Below are 26,222 nucleotides of genomic sequence, written 5' to 3'. Positions count from 1 at the left end.
TCTACCTACCATTACATCATAGTCATAGGGTGGGGACGCCTCGCACACCCGCACTGCGCACAGCCCGCGCGCTAACCTGTGCGGGATAGCGCGGGTGACGTGCGAGTGTAGGTTCCCTCCGAGGCGTTCCCTCCCCGATTGCCATTTCATCATGTTAATGGTGGTTGCCCAGAAATGGGTTGAAATCTGGTTGCGATTGATCAAGATATTATTATGATCAATTAAATTGAGCTTCAATTTTTTTTTTAAGAATATTAGCCATGTTAAATGACTAATATTCCCCATTCCTCTCCAACTAAGCGTCAGGCTTGTGCTAGGAGTAGGTACGACAAATAGTGCAACGGGCGGGGTTTGAACCGTCGACCTTTCGGTTGTCAGTCCACTCCATTACCGGTTGAGCTATTGAGGCTCTTAGTCATCATTGGCTAATATTCTTTTAAAAAAACCAATATCGAAATTGATTCGCCATACCTACTGTGAAGACCATTTATGTCGGAGCCTCCCATAATTTGTTCTGTGGCGAGGACACATGCGCCCTCCGCTGTAGCCCGAGCTCTTAACCTGAAACCAACTGTACAAGTAATTTGATCAGTTTTTGCTAGCGTTGTTCGACTGCTTATTTTATACGGGTAAGCAATACCCGTCAGTGCACCTATTTTTTTGCTAAGTCCGCGCTTGTAATGAAATGATGCAAGTTCAATTCCGATCAGGTTTCAGTGTAAAAACTATAGACTGAATTGTAATTCCGTATTATAGTAGTTCTTTAAGTAGTATCTGCATACCTACCCAAATAATATTTCAGTCTAAATATATAAAAGAAAAAGCTGACTGACTGATTGATATATCAACGTGCAGCTCAAACTACTGGACGGGACATGCAGATAGCTATTATGACGTATAAATCTGCTAAGAAAGGATTTTTGAAAATTCAATCCCTAAGGTTGAAATTTGGGTAGGTAGTTTACGCGGACTAAATCGCGGGCATAAGCTAGTTAGGTACCCATAACGTACCAGGGGGTTATATTCAATCACGGACGGCGGACGTGAATGAGACTGACAGAAAATTAGTAGAAATAATATTTATAGGTACATGACCTTGTCTTCAAAAATGATAAAAGAAGCAAAACAAGTTAATTTTGGCGCAATGCCGATGTGAGCGTATTAATTATTTTGCCAGCAGCTCGTAAGCTAAGAGTATAAGGTTTCTTTTTGCAATTCTAACCCAGATTATATTGAACGAAACGAAAGAGGGTCAAGCGAAAGTGATTTGAGATTTCATGTCTGGTAATGGTTTTTTTTTTCAAAATCGGCTGCACTTTTTAATGTTAACAAGTATTTTTCGTATCGTCGTCGTCGACGATAATGTTTACGAACTTCGAAATCGATTTTTTCTCTCTAGTAAGTACATAATATACCTATCGACATAATTTTATTATGCTATTGTTTTTTGCTGCGATTTGTCTAAAATAAATTGAGCTCTTCAAGCCTACTTTCCGAAAGCGTAGCATACGAGTAACGACAGGTGTGCCTACTATAAGTACCTACATTTTATAACTAGGTAAGTACCTATGTCTTACGATGCGATGGTGAGAGAAGGGTCACGGGCATCTTACTACTTATTATGATAATATCTGAAAGCGTATCGAGTACTGTTACAAAAGTGTACCTACTGCAGTTACTTTCGACCCTGATTTAATTAAACCCGCACCGTGCAAGCCTATCCAAACGGTAAGGCTACTGGTTATACTTACAACTTACAGACTCTAGTGACCTGGATACCTGCGCGATATTAGCATGCTACTGAATAATAATAAAGTTGTCGCTTTCACTCATTTTGTTACGAAATTTAGCGTAATTAATTGGAAGTTAGCCTACTATCACTGATTGATAACAGGGCTTGAACACGGTCAGAGCTGTGTATGTATGGTGTACCTACGTCTCTATGTTTTTTTTTTTCGATGAAATTGATAAGTCGTCCTCTGACTGCGAGCTCACCTGGTAGTAAATGTCGCTACATGAAATCAGACTAACTTGAAAGATGTATAGCAGTTTAATTATAATTCTTTAGTTTAAAATATAGCCCAGGGAAAGTGGAAACTAAGGCTCAAATCTATAGAGCGCACTTTGACTTTGCTCAGACTTACGATGATGTTAAAACGAGACAGATTTATGCCATTTATATAGCGCTGTCCTGAGAAGAGTCAAAGTGCGTTCTATAGATTTCAGACTAAGCATGGAGGTAAACCATTAATGGACCTAATTAGAAAAATTGTTGATATAACGAATTGAAATAATGACGTTAGATCGTCTCATAGAAATTCCTATCGGAATTACCCCAATGCACCTTATGTTTATTTAGTCATCTTCATTGAACACACATTTATGTACAGGAATACAGTAAGTAGGTACAAAGATACAAAATAAACTATACTAAAGGGAGCAAGGGCGGCCTTATTGCTAAAGCTTACAGGCAACCTTTGGTGAAAGGATTTAATTGACCAGAGCGCGGGATGGTGCAAGAACCGAGAAGTAAAATTAACAAGTTAAGTAGGTTTTTTTTTTAAAGAATATTAGCCATGTTAAACTACGAAGTAATATTCCCCTTTCCTCTCCAACTAAGCATCAAGCTTGTGCTAGGAGTAGGTACGACAATAGTGCAACGGGCGGGATTTGAACCGTCAATCTTTCAGTTTTCAGTCCACAGCTCCTTTACTTGTTGAGCTATTGAGGCTCAAATACTACGGATACCTAATAGAGACTGTAGTAGATGTGCATTTTCTAAGAATTTTGTGTATTTTTTTTAGCCTTAATAAATACCAATCTAGTATACTAGCCTGTATTAAATAAGTCGTGGTAACATGCGTGTTTTACGTAACCATGAATGAACGCATTATAAAACAATATTCTCATACGGAACTAGTGTTAGATTGCGGAGGGAAACAGTATCGATGTCATTCATCGAGATTGAGATAATCAAAATACCTATGCTACCACTACTCTATTTCATACTAACTTTGAGGAGTTACTTTAGTATAGGTACTACAACAATAATTCAATGATTACCTACTAAAGACAATAACTAAAAAGACCAGAAAAGTTCGTCATTTTTAAAGTTAGAAAAGTTGAAATATAATCTGTAAGGCCTATAGGGCTAGTATAAAATTGAACCTAAGTATAGAAAATTGCAGAGGTTTTTCAACACAGCCACCACAGCTCTGCTTGTGTGAATAATAACGTATTACCTATCTATTTTTTTTAATATATTTAATATTTATAACTTATATACTATACAATGTATAACTACAATATGTCAGCGATCGTGGACCAAATTCAAGAGACTGGAGGAACCAAAATACACATCGCGTCTTCGTAAAAGACTTTTTCATAGGCCTCGGCAGGAAAGATGGTTTTAATGCCGCCACATTTTACCAATCGTGCTTTTTGCTATTCAATAAACTAGCGCTGGTAGGTACTGCTTTTAGCTGTCGGTATTAAAAATGTCCATATCATAATAAAATTGTGATGTTACAAATCGATGATGTTGTTTAGTAATAATATATAAGTCAATGATGTTGTTACAAAATTATGTTATAAAAAAGTTGTAATCTTACAAATTGAAAGAGATACCTAAGTAGATATTTACATAATAATAAGATTTATTATTTCTAAATTGTTAGGTACGTTATTTAAGATTGGTATATAGTTAATAGGCACCTACTAGATAATATTATAAATGTATGTGACTGTGTGTTTGTCTGCTAACTTTTCACGGCTAAATCGACGCGGATGAAGTCGCGGGCATCTTCTAGTTATAATAAGGATTTGTATAATTTATAATTAATAGCCTCAATAGCTCAACGGGTAAAGGAGGGGACTGAAAACCAAAAGGTCGACGGTTCAAACCCCGCCTTTTGCACTATTGTCGTACCTTCTCCTAGCACAAGCTTGACGCTTAGTTGGAAAGGAAAGGGGAATATTAGTCATTTAAGATGGCTAATATTCTTTAAATTAAAAACAATATTAGGACCTTTTTCGCACCTGAATCCTGATATTATACGTCTTATCTAAATAGTGTTATGTGTTGTACTTATCTAAATAATGTTATGTAGAGTTATGTATGTAGTATTATGGCTTTCTAAGTTTCAACTCCATATCTACCTCAATGATTTGTCTTCAAGTGATTAAATCCATAGCCGTGTAAGCTATTCCGCTCAAATGACTCAATGTCAATGCCACTAAGTTTCTAGTAAGTAATTATATCTGCGGTAAAGTATTATGGTTTCCGCCGGATCGAAAGCTTTTAATGAGCCTCATATTTTTCCACTTCAGTTAAGTGGTGTGTGTTTAGAACGTTATCGATGGGGCTATAATTATAATAATATGTAATATCGTGAAGAATCGTGTTAATAGTTGATACTTACAGCTTTTTATAAACCTATTTTCTTCTAATTGCTCGGAAATGACTTCATAATTTAATAAAACCGGCCAAGTGCGAGTCAGGCTCGCGCGATGAGGGTTCCGTACTACAATCGTATTTTATCGACATTTTGCACGATAAATCAAAAACTATTAAACCTAAATAAATAAAAATCTGTTTTAGAATATACAAGGAAATCCTTTTCATATATGATACCGCACTTGGTATAGTAATCTTACTTTGAAAGTTGAAAATAGCGATTTTTGTTCATGAACAAATTTTTTTTTATTGTGATGTAACCACAAATTCACGGTTTTTAGATTTTTTCCCCTCATGTCTACTATAAGACCCACCTTCCTGCCAAATTTCATGATTCTAGGTCAACGGGAAGTACCCTATAGGTTTCTTGACAGACAGACATACAGAAAGACAGACAACAAAGTGATTCTATAAGGGTTCCTTTTTTCCTTTTGAGGTACGGAACCCTAAAAACGTCAAGGGGCTCTTTTCTTCAATTTCCAACACGGCAATAATAGAAATTGCTAGGCACTTTCATACTGGTAACGAGGTACTTTAAATGCATTTAACATAAATTATGTGTTAGGTTTTTAGGTAAGAAGGTATGTGTACACGATGACCTGTGTTACTGTCAGTTTTGCAACAGTCATATAATATAGCCTACCCATGGAAGAAGGAAGTAATAATGTTGTTCTATTTAAAGGTCTTACCATCTAATAACGCGACGAGGTGACTAATGGCCCCTTACCTACAAGATTTTTTATCTGATATTTTACGCCAGCCCCATCGGTTAACAATAAATTAAAATCAATCTATGTAACAAGTATAATATAATCAAGTCTAAAAATATATAGGTAGTTCGATTTGAAAGAATCACTAACTATATCAACACTTTCATAGCCGAATATCAATAAGATTAACTATCACAATTCACGGTTAATAAAAAACGGCGAAAACCGACGGCATGATGTTGAACCATCAGTCCTCCATCATCACGTTTCTCTATTGAAAATATTGCAAGGGTCGCTGCGGTTATCTTTAGAACGTGACTGAATTTAACACGGCTAGGTAAGTGAGCTTACCGTGTGAATGATAACTGATAAAAATAAGTTTAAGTTAAATAAATGCACGTATGGAATATGGTGTATCCATATACCTATATATTTGAGTATTGTATAAGTAATACATTGGATATCGTGTCATCACTATCACTTCCACTCTTCCATAAATAAATTCTACTACATAGGTATAACCAGCAAGGTGCATGCAGATGCAAGAGTCCGTTTAGTACAAAATTTGTAGGCTAGGGGAGTCGTTCGTTAGGTAAATATCTTATAGTAAGTCAACGGGTAAATGGGTACGTATTTACTGGCAAATCGTAGTGAATATGCGTTTATGCCTCTATGATCTGCCTACATGTCTACTGACGACACTGATCTCAAAAAGTAAAACGAATTAATAATTAGTATTATTAAAATTTAAAATATAGTATAATTCATTCATTCTTTCATTTATGCCCCAGCATAATAAATGGATATTATGCCCTGCTGCTATATATTACTTGATTTTCGTTCGATTGGGTACACTGCGCTTAAATCTGATAGCGTATAATAAATTGTCAGGTAAAGTATAGGTACTAATATTTAGAAGGACATATCACACAATATTATTGAGTAACTGTCCTGTTCCATTGAAGATGGCATTATTATGTACAAATAGCATAATAATAATATATTCAACACAAATCAAATCTGACTCTACTATGAAATTCGCCGATTACGGCTTTGCATGACTTTAAAATTACGTTAAGTAATGTTTAATGCATTCTGCATTAGGAGTTAGGACATGTTGAAATGATACAGACATGTCATATACACCATTGTAAATGCATTAAGACTGGGGCAAACACAACGCGTAGGTAACGGTATTGACATTGGTTGGTTCTACATTAGAATAGAATAAAATATATTTTATTCAAGTACCTACTAATTACTCAGATAGTTTACAGGTGCTTTTGCTGCTTCACTTAGTGATATCTTTCGTAAAAAACCTTCAAATTTATTAATGAGCTCGGGTGGCTGTCGTTCAGTGTTAGACACTGAGTAAACGAATCATACCGCTGATGTGCAGTTCTCGTGGCGCGTTCTGTCTTTCTAAGCCTTTAAGTAAGTACTTATGATAGGCATTGTTGTGTTAGATTATATCGCAACTCTTTGTTTTAAGGTTCGCTGTTCCACAAGGGCACTTATTGTTCTCTAATTTGGCTTTTTTGGTCTGATTGCCCGCTGATTATGAGCCGTAATGGGATTTGTTGAGATAAGGTTTATTGAATAATGAATGAAATGGCTGACCTTCGGGTAATTAACCCCGGATCTGAAAGAGGAGTTTATTATTTTGCAGAATTCGCTTTTATCACTATCTGCAGGTAGCTAGGCTAAATATTTTCTTCTTTGTTGTTATGCTCATGGCAGAGCGGTCGTAATAATTGTCCCTGCAGGGTTGTAGCTTGTAGCGCGCGTGACTATCCGTTTCCATTTCTCTTCCTTGTGCACTCAGATAATGGGACGTCCATCGAAGACTTCACTTTAATCATATTAAACTATACTAAATTTCATACATTAGTTATAGTCAGTTAGTATATGTACCTATTCATTTCTTGGCCCATGGATGGTCTGCCGCTGTTGCTGTCTATTCTTTTTTGAACGACTAGACGTTCTACAGAAAAGTATGAATGAAGATGAAGATTTAGTTGAAACCTGGAACACGTTAGGTCTAAAACTTAGAAAAAAGCCGCGAGATGCGGGGGCACCTGACAAAAGCGAAGCTTCTTACGTATTCTATATAAAGCTTCTACTCTCTCTCTTTCTCTCTCACCACAAGCTAGAGCCAAGGAGCTCTATTCATAGCTGCATTTGTTCATTTAGTTTTTCTTTCTCTTCCACATAAGGCATGCTCCACTTTTAAGATCAGGATTCAGGAGTTAAGGGATTCTGGGTCCTGAATCTTGATTGCAATCATGTACTATTGCCCTAGAGAGCAACTTTACGAATGATTTATTTAATTTATTTCTACAATTTATTGACCTAAAACGCGACATGTTGCAAATTATCTAACAAGTAATTTTCTCCTTTTTCAGGTAAACAACTCTACCGATATGGAAAGCCTTAAGTCCAGTTAATAATGTACATCCGGTGAGTCAGAACCTGGGATAGAACTAGTGCCCTAAGTTGGAGACAGAATTTCTATTTCCATTGATGAGTCTTGCTTGCAGATTGATAGGTTGAGAAAAATAGGTACAATTATCTTCTATATTCTGATTTTCAATTCGGTGGAATTTTGTGTTACCAGAGTTAAAACCTTTCCCACCAAAAACATTACCGCCTTGGGTGGCGGTAGTCACTTCGGCTTCGGGTGACCCACGTGCTAGTTTGCTCGCTATTCTTATGAAAAAAAAAAATTGCATAGCAAAGATCATCTTAGTTCTAAACTAAGCGAACTTGTTAGCCAGCAAGAAATATTGTACATCGACCTTTAGAATGAGATTTCGGCTTCGTAGAGCGTTGTCTCTGTCACTTATATCTATGTGACGTTTTGTGGGTCTCAATGACAGAGACAACGCTCTACGAAACCGCTATCTCTTTCTAAAGGTCGACGTACAATAATTCCTGCCGGGTACTGTAGTGGATTTTACAAACTTCCCTCGGCACGCACTACGCACCCTTTTTACTCTACGTGTGCTTGTATATCGCTCGTGTAAAAGATGCCATTCGGTTAGATTGCTTTGAAAATAGGCAATTACAGATTACGGAGCAAACTATGCCGGAAGAATGTCTATGCTACGTCTTAGCAGTGCGTGATTGAAACAGGGAAGCGAAGCGCTTCACAATAGTGCAATAATTATTGGTAGTTTCCAATAGTACAGTAGTTAGAGCAAGGTTTTTATTGTGAATATTGGCTAACTAGGCGAAGTTCAGACAATACACCCCGATTCCCGCGTTAAATCAAATTTTGTCATGCACTATTTTTTTAAGGCAAATTACTTAAATAAACCCAACCCGGGTACAATTACAACCCGGGTATCTTTCAAACAAGAGTGAATAGGCATATCCTTGTATCATATTATGCTTCTCTTCAGATTTAGAGGGTTTTTGTCAAAAGCTTCAATGATTTTTGCTGGTATTATGAAGTTTTTACATATTTATTAACTCGTACTTGATAGGAAACAATAAATCACTTGAAACTGGTTGTAGAACTTATATATCTGTTATACCTAGATTTAAATTTAAATAATAATTATGTATTTGCGCTGTTGATTACTTTCAAATAAACAAAATAAAAAAAAAAAAAATAATAAGAATTAGAAAGGAAACTTAACGGGAAGATCAACCGATTCTAACCAGTCCTAGCCGTTTACGAGTTTGTCTGTGGTCTATGTCTTCGAGTAAGTACATAAGAGTCTCTCTATCATAAAAAAATGGCTAATTCTACTGTTACACATAATCTATAAACCTTAGATAAAGAAAATCTAAACTAAATAATCAAAATGACAGGTCCAAATACATTGCTATGTTAGGTATAATTTATGCTCCCTGCGAAAGCACTGGACTTTCCTCATCACACAGTCAACACTATCAGTATCATCATAAATCTAGAGACTAGACAAATTACTAGGTAAGTACTAAAAAACTTATGGCTTTAGTCATAAATTAGGTACTTAGATAATGGGCCAACGTGTTTTACGAGTGCTGGCCAAAATATAAACACTGCTTCCAGAGGAGTCTTTACCTATGGTGCAGGGTGTGCGGCGCACACGGGCGCCGGGTCTAAGGGGGCGCCGAGCGCCCTCTAATGCGACACCTCCAAAGATGCGTCGATGCCGGCGCTCTCAAAGACCCTGCGCTCGTGTTATGGCCGACGCCGTCATCATTTAAAATTGCACCATTTGCATCCGAATTTCCGTTTGAAAATATAACTGTTAGTATTCCATTTTGACCCTCCTACTAGACTAGAGGGCGCCAGGGTACTGGTTGCACACGGGCGCCACAAGGGCTAGAGACGCCTCTGAGTCTGCTTCCGTGAAGATCTTGTTAATTTGATAATTTATGAAATCCCTCAACCGCGAATGAATGTACCTATCTAGGTATGCAAGGAAAGAGTTGCTGAATTCCAGTTATGAGTTGTGCTCTACCCAAGCAGGTAATTCTATGACGTAAAGGCTAACTTTATAAATCATCGTTACACCTACCATGCCTTCAAGTCAAGTTTTCCCATTGTATGTATTGTTATAAAACCTGTTAATTTATTATACGCTCAAATAAAGTTATGTCACTCGGTACGTAACATCCACATTTTCCCCATGAATAGCTACTAAATAATACAATAATGCATGATGGTAATACTTTCCCAGACCATAACAATAATTTTTCGGGTTCCGTACCTCAAAAGGAAAAACGGAACCTTTATAGGATCACTTTGTTGTCTGTCTGTCTGTCGGTCTGTCAAGAAACCTACAGGGTACTTCCCGTTGACCTAGAATCATGAAATTTGGCAGGTAAGTAGGTCTTATAGCACATTAGGTTGGTCTTATAATACATTAGGGGGATTTAAATCGGATTCACGTAGGTAATAGGTATCCCATACAGATAGTTAGGTGTGTTGACTGCTGCCACAATGCTTCTCTGAAAATCTAACCTTTTCTATTATGATGAAAAGCTCAAACTACTAGATGGATCGGGCCGAAATTTGGCATGCAGATAGCTATTATGACATAGACATCCGCTAAGAAAGGATTTTTAAAAATTCTACCCCGAAGGGGGTAAAGTAGGGGTTTGAAATTTGTGTAGTCGGACGAAGTTGCGAGCATAAGCTAGTCATTAATAATTTTTTTGCATCAAAGCATAGTGACTATATACCACCTACCTCTACATGACATTGCTAAGTATGGATTAAAATTTTTGTTTGTTTAGTGTTGCCAAAAAATGCATTATGCAAGTTTTTCTTAGTAACTACCTAATTCGTTATACAACCCGCTGCGCAATAACATTGTGACTGAATCACTGTGAAAATGTGTAAATACATAATAAGAAATGAAATAAAAAGAATAACATTTTTGAATTCCGCGGTCACGTCCGCGCCTTCGTGGATTTAGGTTTTTCAAAATCGTGATCGTGGAAAGTCTTTGATTTTTCAGACTAAAAATTAGCATAAGCCACATTTCCAGGTCTTTACCTATATTCATGCAAAAAATCAGTTCGATCCGTTGCACTCTTGCAGCGTGATTGAAGTACAGACCAAAAAAAACATTTGATCTTGGCGAAGTTTTTATTTATCCAGACTCTGTCATCACCCAAAATTATAAATAACTAAGTTGTAAACCATACGAAAATGCAGAGTAAGGGTACCTGGTGATGATTCGCTCAGTGATTAATTATCACTGAGTAAAAGCCACCAATTCTATTCCATCAGCCTGTATGCGTCCACTGCTGGACATAGGCCTTTCCAAGAGCGCGCCACCAAACACGTCCTCCAAATCCACCAAGTTCATTTGAAATTTATTTTTAAGCCATTGAAGGATTGCTACGAAATTTTTTTTTTTAGTTTTATGGCTTTTATATTAATTAGTGATGATCATAGAGTTAGGGATGATTTATGCCAACACGTGGCGGGTGTGGGCCGTGCCACGTACCAGGCGCGGGCGAGGCATCCGTGCACGGGCATAGCTCGGTGAAGCATGAACTGCTTCATATAAAATGTTCGTGATGTTTTGAATCCGTGCACGTCCGCGCCTCGTAAGTACGTGGCACGGGCCGTGCCCGCACGTGTTGCCATAAATCATCCCTAAAGACTGGCCACTGATTTGTCAATAATGTTGCATAAAATAATGCAGGCTCTAAAAAGGAAAAACCCCACTCTGATTTTGCAGCAATTTTATTCACGTTGCGCTCTAAATTGGCTTACAGTTACACCACATAGACATAATTTCCCATACATTTCTCTTGACTAATCACATTAATCGAGCTCATTGGTTGCGTTAGAAAAATAAGGAAATTATGCATATTGAGTTATATGCGGGAGTCTACCGCAACTGCATACATTGTGTGTAATCTTTTTGCTAACCGTAGGTACGTGACCCGGCTTCTCTAACGCTTATACTTTCGCTTTTATGTCTGATCGTTTTCCCATTCGATTGTTTCAGTTATACTTAGATTTTTTGGCTGATACTGTTAACTAATTAGCATATTTTGAGCAATAGAATCGTAACAAAGGGCAGTCGCGAATTGCAATTGTTCTATAACTTCGTATCAGATGATTACATACGTTGAGTAAACAACATCGATCGAAGATACCAGGTAGATAAATTAGATAAGATTACAATGACCTTACTGTCGCGGTGAAACGAGTATTAGATACCTATTTGGTTTACCAATAAGAGTTTTAGGTTTTTTTTTTTTTTTAAAGAATATTAGCCATATTAAATGACTAATATTCCCCTTTAAGCGTCAGGCTTGTGCTAGGAGTAGGTACGACAATACTGCAACGGGCGGGATTTGAACCGTCGACCTTGCGGGTTTTTCAGTCCACACCTATACCGGTTGAGCGATTGAGGCTCAAAGTTAAGTTATAAGTAGGTATACTATATACAACTCGCCTTTAGACGGTTACTGAATCTGCTTGGAATATACCTAATAAGTATTTTTAATTGTTTAAAGCACAGGTTTTAGGTATAAGTTTTTTTTAAATAGCTAAACCTTATGTTCACAGCCCAATACCACAATAATATTATTATAAGTTTATTAAAGGATTGTTATTAAAAATAACTGATAATTTTCTTAAAACATTTGGATCGATTATCGTGGTGCATTTTAAATATTTGGAGCGTGGGAAATACCTACCTACTGCAAATTATTGAATTCCAACAATGAAAGTTCATCGATTAAGAGGACGATTTCTTTTATCTGTCTCGGACTATTTATTCGTTTTAGGCTGATAGTATTATTAATTACATCCTTTGTAATCCTTTCAAAGGTATAAAGTAACCCATCCTAAAAATATTTACTTAACGCGTCGAAAACCGCCACCTTATTATTAGGAACCATAAAAATCGGTTAAAAACAAAATTAATGCGAAAGTCTATCTTGTAAACGAGTAATAACATAATTCGATTAACCACCTATTACGAAGCTTGTAAATAACCGGGAATTAGCTACAACGACTAAACAAATTATAATGAAAGAGAAAACGAACCCAAATTAGACGTTATAATATTTTAGTAAATCTTAATTCTCACAACAGAGCTAAGTGAATGATCGTGTTCAAACACAATGGACAGTTTTTGCGGAAACCATTGCCCAAGAGTTCGTGTGACCTTTGTCTTGTGGTATAAGTTGTAGAAAAGTGCGTGAAGTGATAGACCAATGGCCGAAATTAATACGTAATTAATCAAACCTAGTTGTAATACGAGGATGTCGATACGTTACTAGGAATATAAAATTATTTCAATAGCAGAGCAGTTTCTAGTTTTCGGCATTTCAATAGGTACCTACCTACTTATAAAGACGAATCATAGTGTTATGTTAGAATACAAATAGCAAGTTAACTTAAATTTGGCACAGTACAAAATATTTGTTAAAAAAATTAATAGGTTTTCAAAGGTAATTTTATATGTGTTTTATGGGTTTTCATGTCTGACAATAAAAATAAAACTAATTAAATTAAAATCTGCTAATCGCTTATGACATGCTTCGGGTGTTTACGAGTATAATTGCATTACGAGATGGTAATCAGGTAACCTTAATTTAAGCTATGACTGCAATTAATACGACAGATTTAGGACGCGAACTCTCAACTAAATGAAAGCGTTTTAATGCAATAGTTCCATCGTCAAGCTTGAGATTTGGAAGTTATCGTAGTACTAGGTACCTCCATGAAATTAGATTGACACGTTTTTTCCATATGCCTTGTCTAAGAATTTTTTGTTTCTATCTTCTGTAACTACTAGCTTATGCTAGCGACTGCGTCCGCGTGGACTACACAAATTTCAAACCCCTATTTCACCCCCTTAGGGGTTTTAATTTTCAAAAATCCTTTCTTAGCGGATGCCAACGTGCATTGATAGATCAGTCAGTCAGTCAATCCTTTTATATATTTAGATGTGAGATCGTCCGCGTGAAATTAGGTTTTCTAAAAATCTAGTGGGTACTCCTTGATTTTCCGCGATGAAATGCTTACTATTCCCCTATGCTCGCGACTTCGTCCGCGTGGACTACACAAATTTCAAACCCCGAATTCACCCCCTTAGGGGTTGAATTTTCAAAAATTCTTTCTTAGCTGATGCCTACGTCATAAAAGCTATCTGAATGCCAAATTTCAGCCCGATCCGTGCAGTAGTTGGAGCTGTGCGTTGATAGATCAGTTAGTCAGTCAGTCAGTCGCCTTCTCCTTTTATATTTTTAGATATGGATTGTGCCACGACTTACCGTACCTATTGACCGACAGGCAAGGTCTACCAAATATAGCGCTTTTTATTCTAGAGGGTCACGGCCACTTAGAAAGTTTTGACGCACGATACGACGCCTCCGGCACTCGCCAAGTCGAACCTGGGCTTAACTATCTCGATACAAAAAGATTCAAAATCGTGAATTGAATTAAATATTCTTTTATATTAACGCCCAAGGCCAATTCAAAATGATGTCATAGCGTGCATCATGGATATTATTGTCGAAAAGGTTACATTAACATACGTCCGCAATAAATAGCCAATGGCAACGCTAAATATAAAAGTTACCTACTGAACAACATTACTATTACTATACCCAACATACTATTAGTACATCACACGAATAAAAAAGGGAAATGCATGTTGTCGTATTTCGTAGATGTTTGGTGAGATAGTACACTTTATTTCTTTATCCAACTAACGCTTGTTGTGGAATAAGACTGAACTAAAAAGAAAATATTCTTGCTCATGAGTTTCTTGATCATCACTATTAAACCTCTACAGCCTTCTGATGAAATATATTATGCTTGTTCAAGCCAAACCACAATCAAGCATAAATCTTGTCATCGGAGACGGTCAGAAGGTTTCGTACTCCGAATTTCTAAGACCCTCATGGCCCCTCCATCAATATTCCTACCTCAAAGTATTTAATTTTGATCTCTCCGAATTTCGATTCACGTTTTTGAACAATGTTTACATTTTTTTTTTGTGCAAGGGCTACTACTGTCACTTGGGATGTCTTTTGTATAAAAGTGTCGCCAGAAAATATGTATATATTTTATTCATCCATAATAATATCCTCCTGCTTTATTTGCAATACGAATAGCTATTATGTGCATAGCGAAGTGAGTGAAAGCGAATCACTGTTCAAACAGACAGAATTTATATGCGATGCGTGATACGCACAGAGTTGGAGTCGAATTGCTGAAGTTATATTAATTTCTATATAAAGTATTTATCAGTCACGATCACCTGATACACTTATCATGGAATGTATACTTACTTTTTCTTTAATTCATATTTTTTTGGCTCACTGAAATCTGGGCTCATTTCGAAGTGAAAAAAGAAGGAGAAGTATAAAATGTAATAATGCAGTAAATAGGCTGATGACCTTTTAATCTTCTACAGTATCTAACTTTAGTATAGTTACCTAACAGTCCTAACCTCCGTTTAGGGTATCTAAATACTTAATAACTATCTAATAGATAAATAAAATACTTTGTGCGATGTGGGAGGCCGCAGGACTTTTCTTACAATGGATACGAATTTGCAATCATTATGATAGTGGGTGCATGAATTCCTGTGAGGCTTACCCACAGGAATTACAGCAATGCCATTCCATGCCTGTGGCATAGACGCATACGCAACCGCTGCTGCGCGTGCATGTGCATTTTAATCTATGAATTAATAATTCGTCACGACGCGACGCGACGCGCAACATACAATTGAATTTCATCAATGAAATGCATAGCTTACCTCTCGCCGACCACCTAGTACGGAATTAGTCATCATTGACCCATTTTGCCGGCACAGGTCTCCTCTCAGAATGAGAAGAGTTTGGCCATATTCTACCACGCCGCTGGCCAAGTGCGGTTTGGCCGACATTATAGAGAACTCTTAGCCTGCAGGTTTCCTGACGACGTTTTTCTTCACCGTTCAAGCAAGCACGATACTAGAAGATAATAATAGCTTTAAACGCACATAACTACGAATAGTTAGAAGAGAGTGCCCGGGTTCGATACCCGGACCCGCCGACTAGAAGACTGACTGACGTCTTAAGTCTTAACCACTAGACTATCACCGGTTTTAACGGAAATACGTAGGTACTTACTTTATAATATAATATATGGAACCAGTATCGGTCTGTATAATAATTTTCTACCAGCAGTCGTTTCGATTTGACTTGGCATCAATTCTTATTTTTTTTACATGCAGATGGACCAGTAGAAAGGTTTACAATAATTTCCACTCCAAAAGTGTCCTTTCAACTGAAACTTTGTCAACCAAGACTTTTGATATAAGTGAAGTTTCTTATCAGTTTATTGTAGAAATAATTAACTTTTTCAATACTTTGAACTAACTTCTGTGTTTGACTATAAAGTAGGTAGGTACAGTAAGAAGGGTCAAGTTTTGAAATCCTGTCAAATAGGTACAAGGTCCAAATGAATATTAATTAAAACAATCGAAGTCAAGTCGAATGTTCTAGTTAAATATTCTCGTTGATGTAACTAGGTCACATACCCCAAGTGTGCGCAACGTAAGGCTAATGTTTGGCCAGTAATGGTTTGAGTGAACGGACGACAATTTCAGTTGCCATCGCCATGTTAATGTGATTGTATTTTGTAGGTCAAGAGATAACCTTTCAAAATCTGATGATGATCACATTTTTCTTTCAAATGTATTGGAACGGATTTTTATGTACCTAATGCCCGGGACTGGGTTTGCGTATGTTTCGGTTTTTTTTAATATCGTGGAAATTGTTTGATATTGGGATTAAAAATAAAAAATAAAAAAAACCGATTTCAATAACCACAAACACTAAAAATTAAAAATAATTTAATTTATTACCGATTATATTAGGTATACAAGAGTTAATGAAGTTCTATTATAATATTTTTGGAGGTGGTAGTAATAATTATTAGCCGCCTGAAGTGTTTATTCTTCATATTGTTTTGGGGCTCCACATTGGCACCTCATTGGCACCGACTCAAAAAAAATATTATTATAGATCTACAATGTGTTGTTTACATAATCTAGTCGGTGATAAATTAAATTATTTTTATTTTTAGTTTGTAGTTATTTCTTGAAGTCTTTTTTTATTTAGTATTTCACAATTTTTAGTGGTCATGTATTAAAATATGCTATGCCTCGTTAAAAACCTACTGTTTACTAAGCTATATTACACTGATCATGAGGGATAAAAACTATTTTATACTATTTTATAATCCGGAAAATTAAAGAATTCTCACAGGATTTTTTGAAAAGCTAGGTGCATCCACACGGGCGAAGTCGCGGGCATCATTTAGTTAGGCATAAGCCAATACACACACAGACAATAATTGCGGATTTCGATAATATTCTGGTCAAACTTTCTTTCGGTGTTAAAATCGGGCATCATTTAGTCAAATACCTAATCTTTTACATATTATATGAACGATTTTTTACATAGGCTTCTTATACCAGTTTTATTTTATGCGCTAATAATTGATTTTCCGGTTTGCAACAGATTACAAATAATTACCCAATAAAAAAATTATACATCCCTATAATTGCTTATAAATTGATTCTGGCTATTTTAAAGTTGTATGCTCAGTTACGATTCGGACATTCGTTTGCTTTTCAGTCACACGAGTTTCAGTCGGAATGTTTTATAAATATAGTCTATGTTTTAAAACTTCAGAGATATACTTCCTTCAGTATTATTATTTGAGATCGTTCTCTTATGACATAGGTATATCAATAGTAATCGATATAACTCTCATGAGATAGATATGTACTGTGCGTTAATTAATAAGTAGGTAAGTATTCCATTCGATACCCTCTTGTTAGAGCCTTACCAAGTTTAATAAAACTTACAATAATTTATAGATATACGTCTTCTCTATGATTAATATCTCGTGGATTTATGTCCTATGTTTATGGGCCTATGTCCTTCCCCGGGATGCAAGGTATTTCTGTATCAAATTTCATCGAAATTGGTTAAACGGATGGGCCGTGAAAAGGTAGTGTACAGACGGACAGACAGACACACTTTCGCATTTATTTATATATGGATATGGATAGATGGATAAGGTTAGTTAAAAATCGTCGCCAAACAAACTCCAAAAGTTTTCTACGTCTGATAGACACTTCAAAGAGTTAGTGTTGCGGATTGCAGCGTGCCAAGGTTTCGTACCACTCAGTACACTTTTCAAATGCCCTATTCTACTATGAAATTGTAATCAATCAACACTTAAGGGCTTGTCAGGAAGTTGCACCTGTGAATTTGTAGCGATTTTACATTTTGCAACGTTGACCTGGATATCTCGTGAGTCATGACTCAGACAACTATTTACTTGTTCTTACAATATTGTATTCGTACGCAAATCACGTGTTTGTCTCGATATAAAAACTATGCTTTAACACACTAAAATCAAAATAAACCTGTAGGTATACTTACATACTATTAGGGAGAAAGAGAGCCAGCGCGTGCCAGACCTTCGTTATCTTATAAAAGCCGAAAGTTTCTTTACGTATTGCCCCTAACACAGGCAGCCTGCCAGACACCCTTAAACTTTTAAACTTTAAGGGCGTCTGGCAGAAACTTCCACTGTCTTTAGTAAAGCTTACTTCTCTACTTTCACACCATTGAATATCATCTTCTTCAAACCAATTTTCAATAAAAAATCAGATTTGAAAGAATAAAAGCTACTTACATCACCGAGATCGTTGACTTACACATTGTTTTTATAGCTCATAAATAATAATTTCAATTTGTTCTCTCTTTCAATTATTTTAGAGCTTTATAATGACTCTTACTGATGAAACTTTCACCTCTCCAATTCTCGTGTTATGGGACCGCACTATCCACTTACCTTACCATTATTATCAGCTCATAAAATGAGCTACAATTGAATTAAGTGATATCTTACATTAAACAAAAGAATTGCGTTTAACATCGGAAGTTTGACTCTAGCATTGTTCGATCACAAGAATTGTGAAAATGTTCCACTTATCAGATGACTTTATGGTTCAAGTGTTCACATACCTTCATCTGCATGAGCATCTAGGTCGGTAGAGTAAAGTACATCAAGCTAATTCTCTGTAGCTCTTATTACTTTGAAATAAAGGTAGGAGTTGTCTAAAATTGTGGTGTCTTTAACATGAACGTCCTTATTTCCACCGTCACAATGGTTTTTAATGTCAAGTCGAAAACTTTCTTCGTGGGGAGATCTTGACAGTGATAAGTTACACAAAGAAATTGCGTTGATTACTATTTCTGTCGGGTGTAAGGTTTAATTTAGTTTTTGATAAAAGTGACTTTTTCTTGAGATAATCTTTTGTTGTTATCAAACAATAATTGCTACTGGACTTTTAGACCCGATTTCACCATATTATGTTTGTTAATTTAACGTCCTGTCAAATGGTTTAACAGACTGTTAATGGAAGTGAGTGTTCCATCACGCACTAACAAGGCATTAACTTTAATTACATTTGGTTCATCATTTGGTGGATCATTAGGTACAATATCTTGGGTCTTAGTCTAACATAAAATGAATTGGTACACAAAAAAAATACATGATAAACTGACAGAATTATTAAAATTGGTTTAGATTTTTGGGTCTTATAACATCGACCGAGACTTTCATTCCCTGTCCCGAAAGAAGAAGGAATAAGTTTTTGGGATAGTAAAATACTGTTTTGGTTTCTATATTATTATCGATAACAATGCTGTCTCCAACTAAAAATTAAAATAATAATCTGTTTTTCACACCCCTCGCTCGACAATGCCTTATTACAGACCTGTAATTATCTAAAGGTTAGGTAATACTTAGTAGATTATTCAAAATGGGAGTAAAAATATCGAGAAGCGACGATGATAGCAGCAGTAATATAACTCTGGAAACTATTAATGCTCAAAGTTTAATGAACGATTTGATCCCAGAAACTTCTAAAGACAGATAGGTATGTATCTACTAAATCAAAATCTTCGTATGCTTAATACGAAGATTTTGATTTAATTGTCTCACTAGGTGTGAAAAGTAGAGTATTGAACGCAGGGATAATACTGCCTTAGTCTTGGGCGCCCCTAAACCTAAACCTCGCGCTTCACTCAGAATTCTAGATGCATTACCCTCGCTAGGCTCGGGAGTTACTCTTAAGTCCCTCGTTACGTTTGGGATTTAACCCGGCGTTCGTGACGTAAGACTTACCCCCCATGTTGAATAATCTACTATGTACCTACGTCCTACACCAATCGTCCAGTCATAGTGTTATTAGTATAGACTTATTACAATTTATCTGTATCGCTGTATCGTAAGTGTGTGACGCACAATAAAATTGTTCTTTCAGCAAAGTTTGCATTGTCTGGTTGCAATGTACATAGGTTGAATAAATAATAAACGTATTGAATAGTTTTCTTATACGTTTAATTGTGCTCTTTGTGTTGTGTTTTTAGGGTTCCGTAGTAAACAAGGAACCCTTATAGTTTCGCCATGTCCGTCCGTCTGTCTGTCTGTCCGTCCGTCCGTCCTCGGTTTAATCTCAGAGACTATTAGTGCTAGAAATCTGTAATTTGGCATGGGTATAAATATTAATCACGCCGACAAAGTGGTGAAATAAAATTGTGATAAATTTTTTTTTAGGGTAGCTCCCTAACATGTAAAGTGGGGATGATTTTTTTTTTCGTCTACCCCTTAGTGTGGGCAAAGATAATATATACAAGTAAGATCGCTAACGTCATACATTCATTTAAAGCTTGCGTAAAACTCCTTTAAGTCGCCGGTACCTTGTAGGTCAACTCCTTATAGTGTGATGGTGTTATTGTGCAAGCTAATATGTGAGTTATCGAATTTATTTAGTGCCATCTATCGAACAGCTGATGAAACTCAATTTTATTTAGAGCCAACTCAAATTTTATTTTTTTTATGAAGCACATGACGTCTTGGCTTGGATTTTGGGAGTGACCTGTCGTATCTTGATACCTACCAACATCTGTTGGTATCAAGATCAGGCCAATGCTGGTATCATTTTCGAATAAATCAGGGATGCTAAATTTATTTATGGAATCATACTGGCACCCACAGATTAGAGAATCTCTAATCTGTGACCTATCTGTAACCTTACAAGATATCCCTACAAAGGAAATAATATCTTGTTGATGAAAAGCCGTATTTTGCACTTTTTTGTCGTGTACACGTACATAGGTAAATTGCATAAATAAACAACCAGTGATATATTTAATTATAATAATAATTTTATTTTCAAGTAACAAGTCATTTTGTTACGCCATCTACTGGAAATTTGTAATACTACTTCAGCTATCCAAAGCAAAAGATAGAACTTGCTATGGATATCGTAAAGTTCAATGAGTCAATAATTAAAATTAAGAATTAGCTTTTTCCGATGGTGATGTTGTGAAAATTTTGTATTTTGTTACTAAATATAAATAAATTTGATGAACCAGACAAGTGAAATATGATATTTCGTCAAATCCATAAAAATATATTCATACGAACCAAGTGACGCCATCTAGTAATAGTCTTGAACTAGTTACAATTTTAAATAGAGAGTTAGCGATCTGTACTTGTTTAATATATTATCTTTGGTGTGGGGTATCGTTGAATAGGTCTTTTAAAAATACTATGGGTGTGGGAACATCATTTTTCGATTTCTAATAATTGCTATCTGCATGCCAAATTTCAGCCCGATCCGTACAGTAGTTTGAGCTGTGCGTTGATAGATCAGTCAGTCAGTCAGTCAGTCATTCAGTCAGTCAGTCAGTCAGTCACCTTTTCCTTTTATATATATAGATTTTCTGACAACTCTGTGCTTATATTTTATGCATTTTATGACTAGAAGCTATTTATTTTTACGAATAACTGACTCATATAACTTTTATAGCGATTGAGTAATACCTACCTACCTTGTTTTATATCCATTTAACTACCTACACCAAGAATAGCTAATGTGACCAAAAAGTCACATGAACATTAAAAGACTAAATAATAAAATTGAAATTAACTCTGTCCTTTTCTTTCACCAGGAGTTGGAGCAAGAGAAGCATCTGCTACGGCGGCGACTGGACACGACTCAAGGGGAGTATGAGTCCCGAATGCTGGAGCTTCAAAATGACATCAAGGAGCTTACAGCCAAGATCGGCACAAGGGATAACTCGGTTAAGCAGGTAAGCTTGAAATAATATAAAACTTCACATTCCTCCTAGGCATATAATATTCCTAGATATTCATGATAGTTTTTTCAAGACCATGTAAAGGTACAGGTCCGTAGTCGGCTGCAGATAGCAGCAGCAGGAGACGATGTGTCGCCGCGACTCTACTGTTTTCTTATTTCTATGTATTTCTATAAAATACCTGCCAGACGTGTCGGATGTTGTTGCACATAAAAGTATTATTTATTGTACGGTGGTATGGAACCCTTCGTGTGCGAATCCGACTCGAACTTGACCGGTATTTTTATTTACTTTCTTGTGGAAGCTAGCGACACAATCAAAACAAATTCCGACGCATACAGCAACCAGCAACAATAAGTGTTAAGGCTTGCACAGACACAAAGCGTGACAGCAGCGACGCGCGACACCTATAGAGAGAGCCAGCGCGTGCCAGACTTTCGCTATTTTATAAAAGCTGAAAGTTTCTCTGCGTATTCCTCTACACCGCGCGGGAGGAACGATCGGCGACTATGAGTTTTTAATCATGGTGGCTTTGTCAAAGTCACCAAAGTCACCAAACTTGTTAAGTCAAAGTATAAAGTCTAATTTTTTATATTTTCTTCAAAATAGTATTGTGGCAGGTACTTAGTGTTGTGGCAACCCCCTGCCAGACGCCCTTAAAGCTTAATAGTTTAAGGGTGTTTGACAGGGGGTTGCCACGACTAATCGAATTAAAAATATATATGTCTGCCGCCGTAACTGTAGATACACCGTTACATGCGTTCTGCCATCCTGCTGCGGCTGCGTTTTATGTCTGTTTGAGCCTTTATTGTTGACCTTAGCGCGGTATTGTTGGTGGATTCGCGTTGATTCGGCGGGCGGTGTAGCATTGGACACTGCGAACTAAGTCAGGGTTGTGTGTAGCTGGTAACTGGTAATTTGATTTAGTTGAATGATCCCCGCGACTGTTGTCGATCTAAACATCTCCATCGATGTAGGTGACTTTAGGATGACTGACCCATATTATAAATGCAAAAGTGTGTTTGTTTGTTGGTTTGTTAGTTCACTACCCATATTATAAATGCGAAAGTCTGATTTTATGTTGGTTTATTGTCCTTCAATCATGTTGCAACGAGGCATCGGATCGGCGTAAGTCATACCTGGAGAGTGACATAGGCTATTTATCCTAGAAAATCAAAGAGTTTCCTACGGGATATTTAAAAGCTAAATCCACGCGACCGAAGTCGTGGGCATCAGCTAGTTAATGTAGAAACAATAATCTAATTAAAGCACCTTGTCGCAATCTTGTTGCTTAATTTTACGTTCACAAAAAGCTTACCGTCATGTGTCGGCCTTAGCCGAAACCTTAAAAGAAACACCCTTCAACAGATACTCTTAAAGACTTGCTAATCCTCTTAAGCAAAATTTTCGCTAACAACTATACTTAATTATTTTGTACTTTAATCGCATTTTCCGAAAATTTGCATACAGCTATCTAAGGCACCATCTCCATGGGCGAGGAAATCGCAACAAGTCCGACCCATTATCGTCGGCGAAGGTATCGCCCTGTGGAGATTAGTCTAGAGTTGTATCGAATTTTATGGCACGGCGAGACTATCGCCGCGATTCTCTCGTCCGTGGAGAGGGCGACGAAGGCCTTGGGTTATTTTTTTAAAATTGTGAAGCCATATAGGTATTTTAAGCGTTAAAGGTATGATTCCGAACCACGCTGCACGCAGTAGCGCTGCCGCAACAGTGCTGTCACCAGCTGTCACAGTCCTGTCGCGGCACTACTGGTCCCCATACAATCTTTATAAGCTTATATGACATTACATTCCGAGCTAGGCAGCAATGTTCCGCTACATTGCTGCCGCTGATCGCAAATCTCGAGAACAGCTGAACCGATTTCGCTAAATCTTTTTTTAATGATATTCCTTGAAATACAAGGATGGTTCTTATGGCGAGAAAAATTTAAAAATTGCCTGAAAAAGAATCGTCTGTTAGGCGGTACGAAGTTCGCCGGGGCTGCTAGTAGTTTTATAAAAAAAAGTTGGCAGGTTATGCTTTAGGCCCGTAGTCCGTTACCTACCCATGTTAAAAGTTCAAACAACGCAGTAAAGTGACGCTTATCGTCTAATTGGCTTCCAATCCTAAAAAGTACCTAATGGATATTAATTGGCTTCTCGATTTCGCGTCAGACCTTTATTGCGACTGCGACGAACGGACGGTGTCAATGTCAGCTACCTATACCTACCTAACAATCAAGCATTATAAATGTTTTGCAATACAGTCTCGATTAACTGTAGTCTGTAACTACAATGAATCATTAGTAAGTAATACCTAAGCTGTCTGACTGACTGACTGACTGATCTATCGACGCACAGCTCAAACTACTGGACGTATCAAGCGGCATACAGATAGGTTTAGCTATTATGACGTAGACATTCGCTAAGAAAGAATGTTTGGAAATTCAATCCCTACGAGGGTAAAATAGGTGTTTGAATGGTACAATGTCACATGATAATTAATATTATGAGGTCTAGCTTATTACTATGTATTTCTAGAGTCAAGAACAAAAATCGCAGAAGTCTACGGCGTAGACCCTTCAACGGTTACCCTGCTCTACGAACCTCTAAAGGGTGTTCCACAGCTGCCTTTCGCGATCTTATCTTCTCGTCGCATATCATAGCGGTCATGATGTTTGGTATAGATAGACGCAAAATATAGATATTATTGTAATTTTACCACATAAAATAGCCTCATAAATATTTATTAAAAGCGTTAGGTATAATTATTATTAGTATTCTTATACGACTAGTTTCTCCATAAAAATTAACGTCCAATATCATTTTGAGGGCACGGCCCGTGGGCGTTTATTCATAATACATTGGTCGCCATGACGTCAGAGCCACAACAAACACCAGTTTCCCTGAACTGTAGCTACCTATTGAAGTGCTTGGTAACCCTGAAAGCCTGAAGGTCACCGCCCGCCCCACCTAACTAAAGGCTTGGACAAACAAAACGCATGCCTTGTCCAGCACTAGAACTTTGTTTGTAAGTGCGCCCGTCGGGTTTAGTGTGTCTGCGGCATCCATCATCTTACCTTGATAAACATAAGCCTAGTCGTCATTGAAGAAGTCAAGACTGTCTTAAAGAGGAATCTTACGTCGTTCGGACAGTTGGAAACAGATCGCGATGCAGAGGCTAAAATGGCGGGTCAAACAATCGAACTTTTAAGACCAAGTTGGATTATACCCCTACCTATTCAGTGGACTATGTCAATCACATTTGTGCACACTCCAGAAGCTATCTTCAACCAAGCCAAAGTGTCGCCATTGACGGACACGGCGTTCAGTGGTAGGTTCTGCCGTGCTGCTTCCGTCGCACGTCGTTTACGCAATGCGTTTTGTTTCACCAAGCCTTTTATTAATTAGTGGTTAAGGCAAATAGATACATAGGTATCTAAGTAAATAGGTGCTATATTTTCAGAAAACACAGGTCTGATCAGTCGAAACTTGAAATAAGATTTTTAAGTAAATAGATTACAATACAACTTACTTAGGTTAATTTTTTTAGCAACTTTTAGTTTTGGGGTAGGCTTTTTTTGAAATGCGCGATTTAATTTTCTTCAACCAAATCAATTAGTAAATTATAATTTATTGTCATGTTTGTAAAAAATATTAATTAGGTAGGTTAAGTAAAATACTAATCGAAAAAAGTATTATTTGAATGTATTTAACTGGGTTTAACTAAAGTTTAACTTTATCATTAAACACCTACTTAGATATTAATTGACGAAAACAGTCTGCATCCTAGCCGCTAAAGCTGTTCGTGTTCATCAAAAACACGTTTCTTTTAGGTATCTTCTATAATATGTCCTTACTCCTTTCCCGTCACCATTTCCACACAGCTATTAGGTACCTTGCGTAACTACATCCAGTAATTACCTACCATTGTCCACTATTTGCTTTATAACACTAAGCGGAAATCTCTGCCAATTAGATTTTTTTGATGAGCAGGAAGCACCCTCGGATGACCATGGCCAACCACGGCTGTTTGAACCGACTTAATTTTATTTGATACTATGAGGGACCAATTTTAGAACCTGTCCATCTTTTTCCTTGGTTAAAAATCTGCAAAATCTGCTCTGTTCTCTCTTCTGTCAGAGGAGAATCTGCCAAAGATCATGGCAGAGTGTTAAAAATCTGAGACAGTACCTTACATCTTTTGGACCAACGAATGGTAATAGCTTTACACAATTGGGATCTTGGAAAAATTATTTAAATATTTTTTGTTACTGTCTATCATTTTTTTCCGCTGGAGAAAATTTACGCGTCCCGCACATATTATGTAGAGTGTATTTGGAACTCACTGGATCTGCTAAAAGAATCACTAAAACCACGCGGCACAAAACACGTCAT

The 26,222-nt window shown here is 36.9% G+C and overlaps 1 protein-coding gene across 1 annotated transcript in view; it reads left to right on the top strand.

The window, feature by feature from the left end:
- The window catches only part of LOC117984968 (bicaudal D-related protein homolog), a 79,055-nt gene that overhangs the window by 27,494 nt on the left and 25,339 nt on the right, over positions 1 to 26,222 (top strand). Inside the window, exon 2 of the mRNA XM_034971644.2 lies at positions 21,676 to 21,816. Coding sequence (XP_034827535.1) covers positions 21,676 to 21,816 — 141 coding nt within the window. The remainder of the gene's footprint in view (positions 1 to 21,675; positions 21,817 to 26,222) is intronic.

Source organism: Maniola hyperantus, chromosome 9, assembly GCF_902806685.2.
Source record: "Maniola hyperantus chromosome 9, iAphHyp1.2, whole genome shotgun sequence".
NCBI classification, from domain to species: Eukaryota; Metazoa; Arthropoda; class Insecta; order Lepidoptera; family Nymphalidae; genus Maniola; species Maniola hyperantus.
Note: the sequence above shows the minus strand (reverse complement) of the source record. Positions and strands in the feature narration are given on the sequence as shown.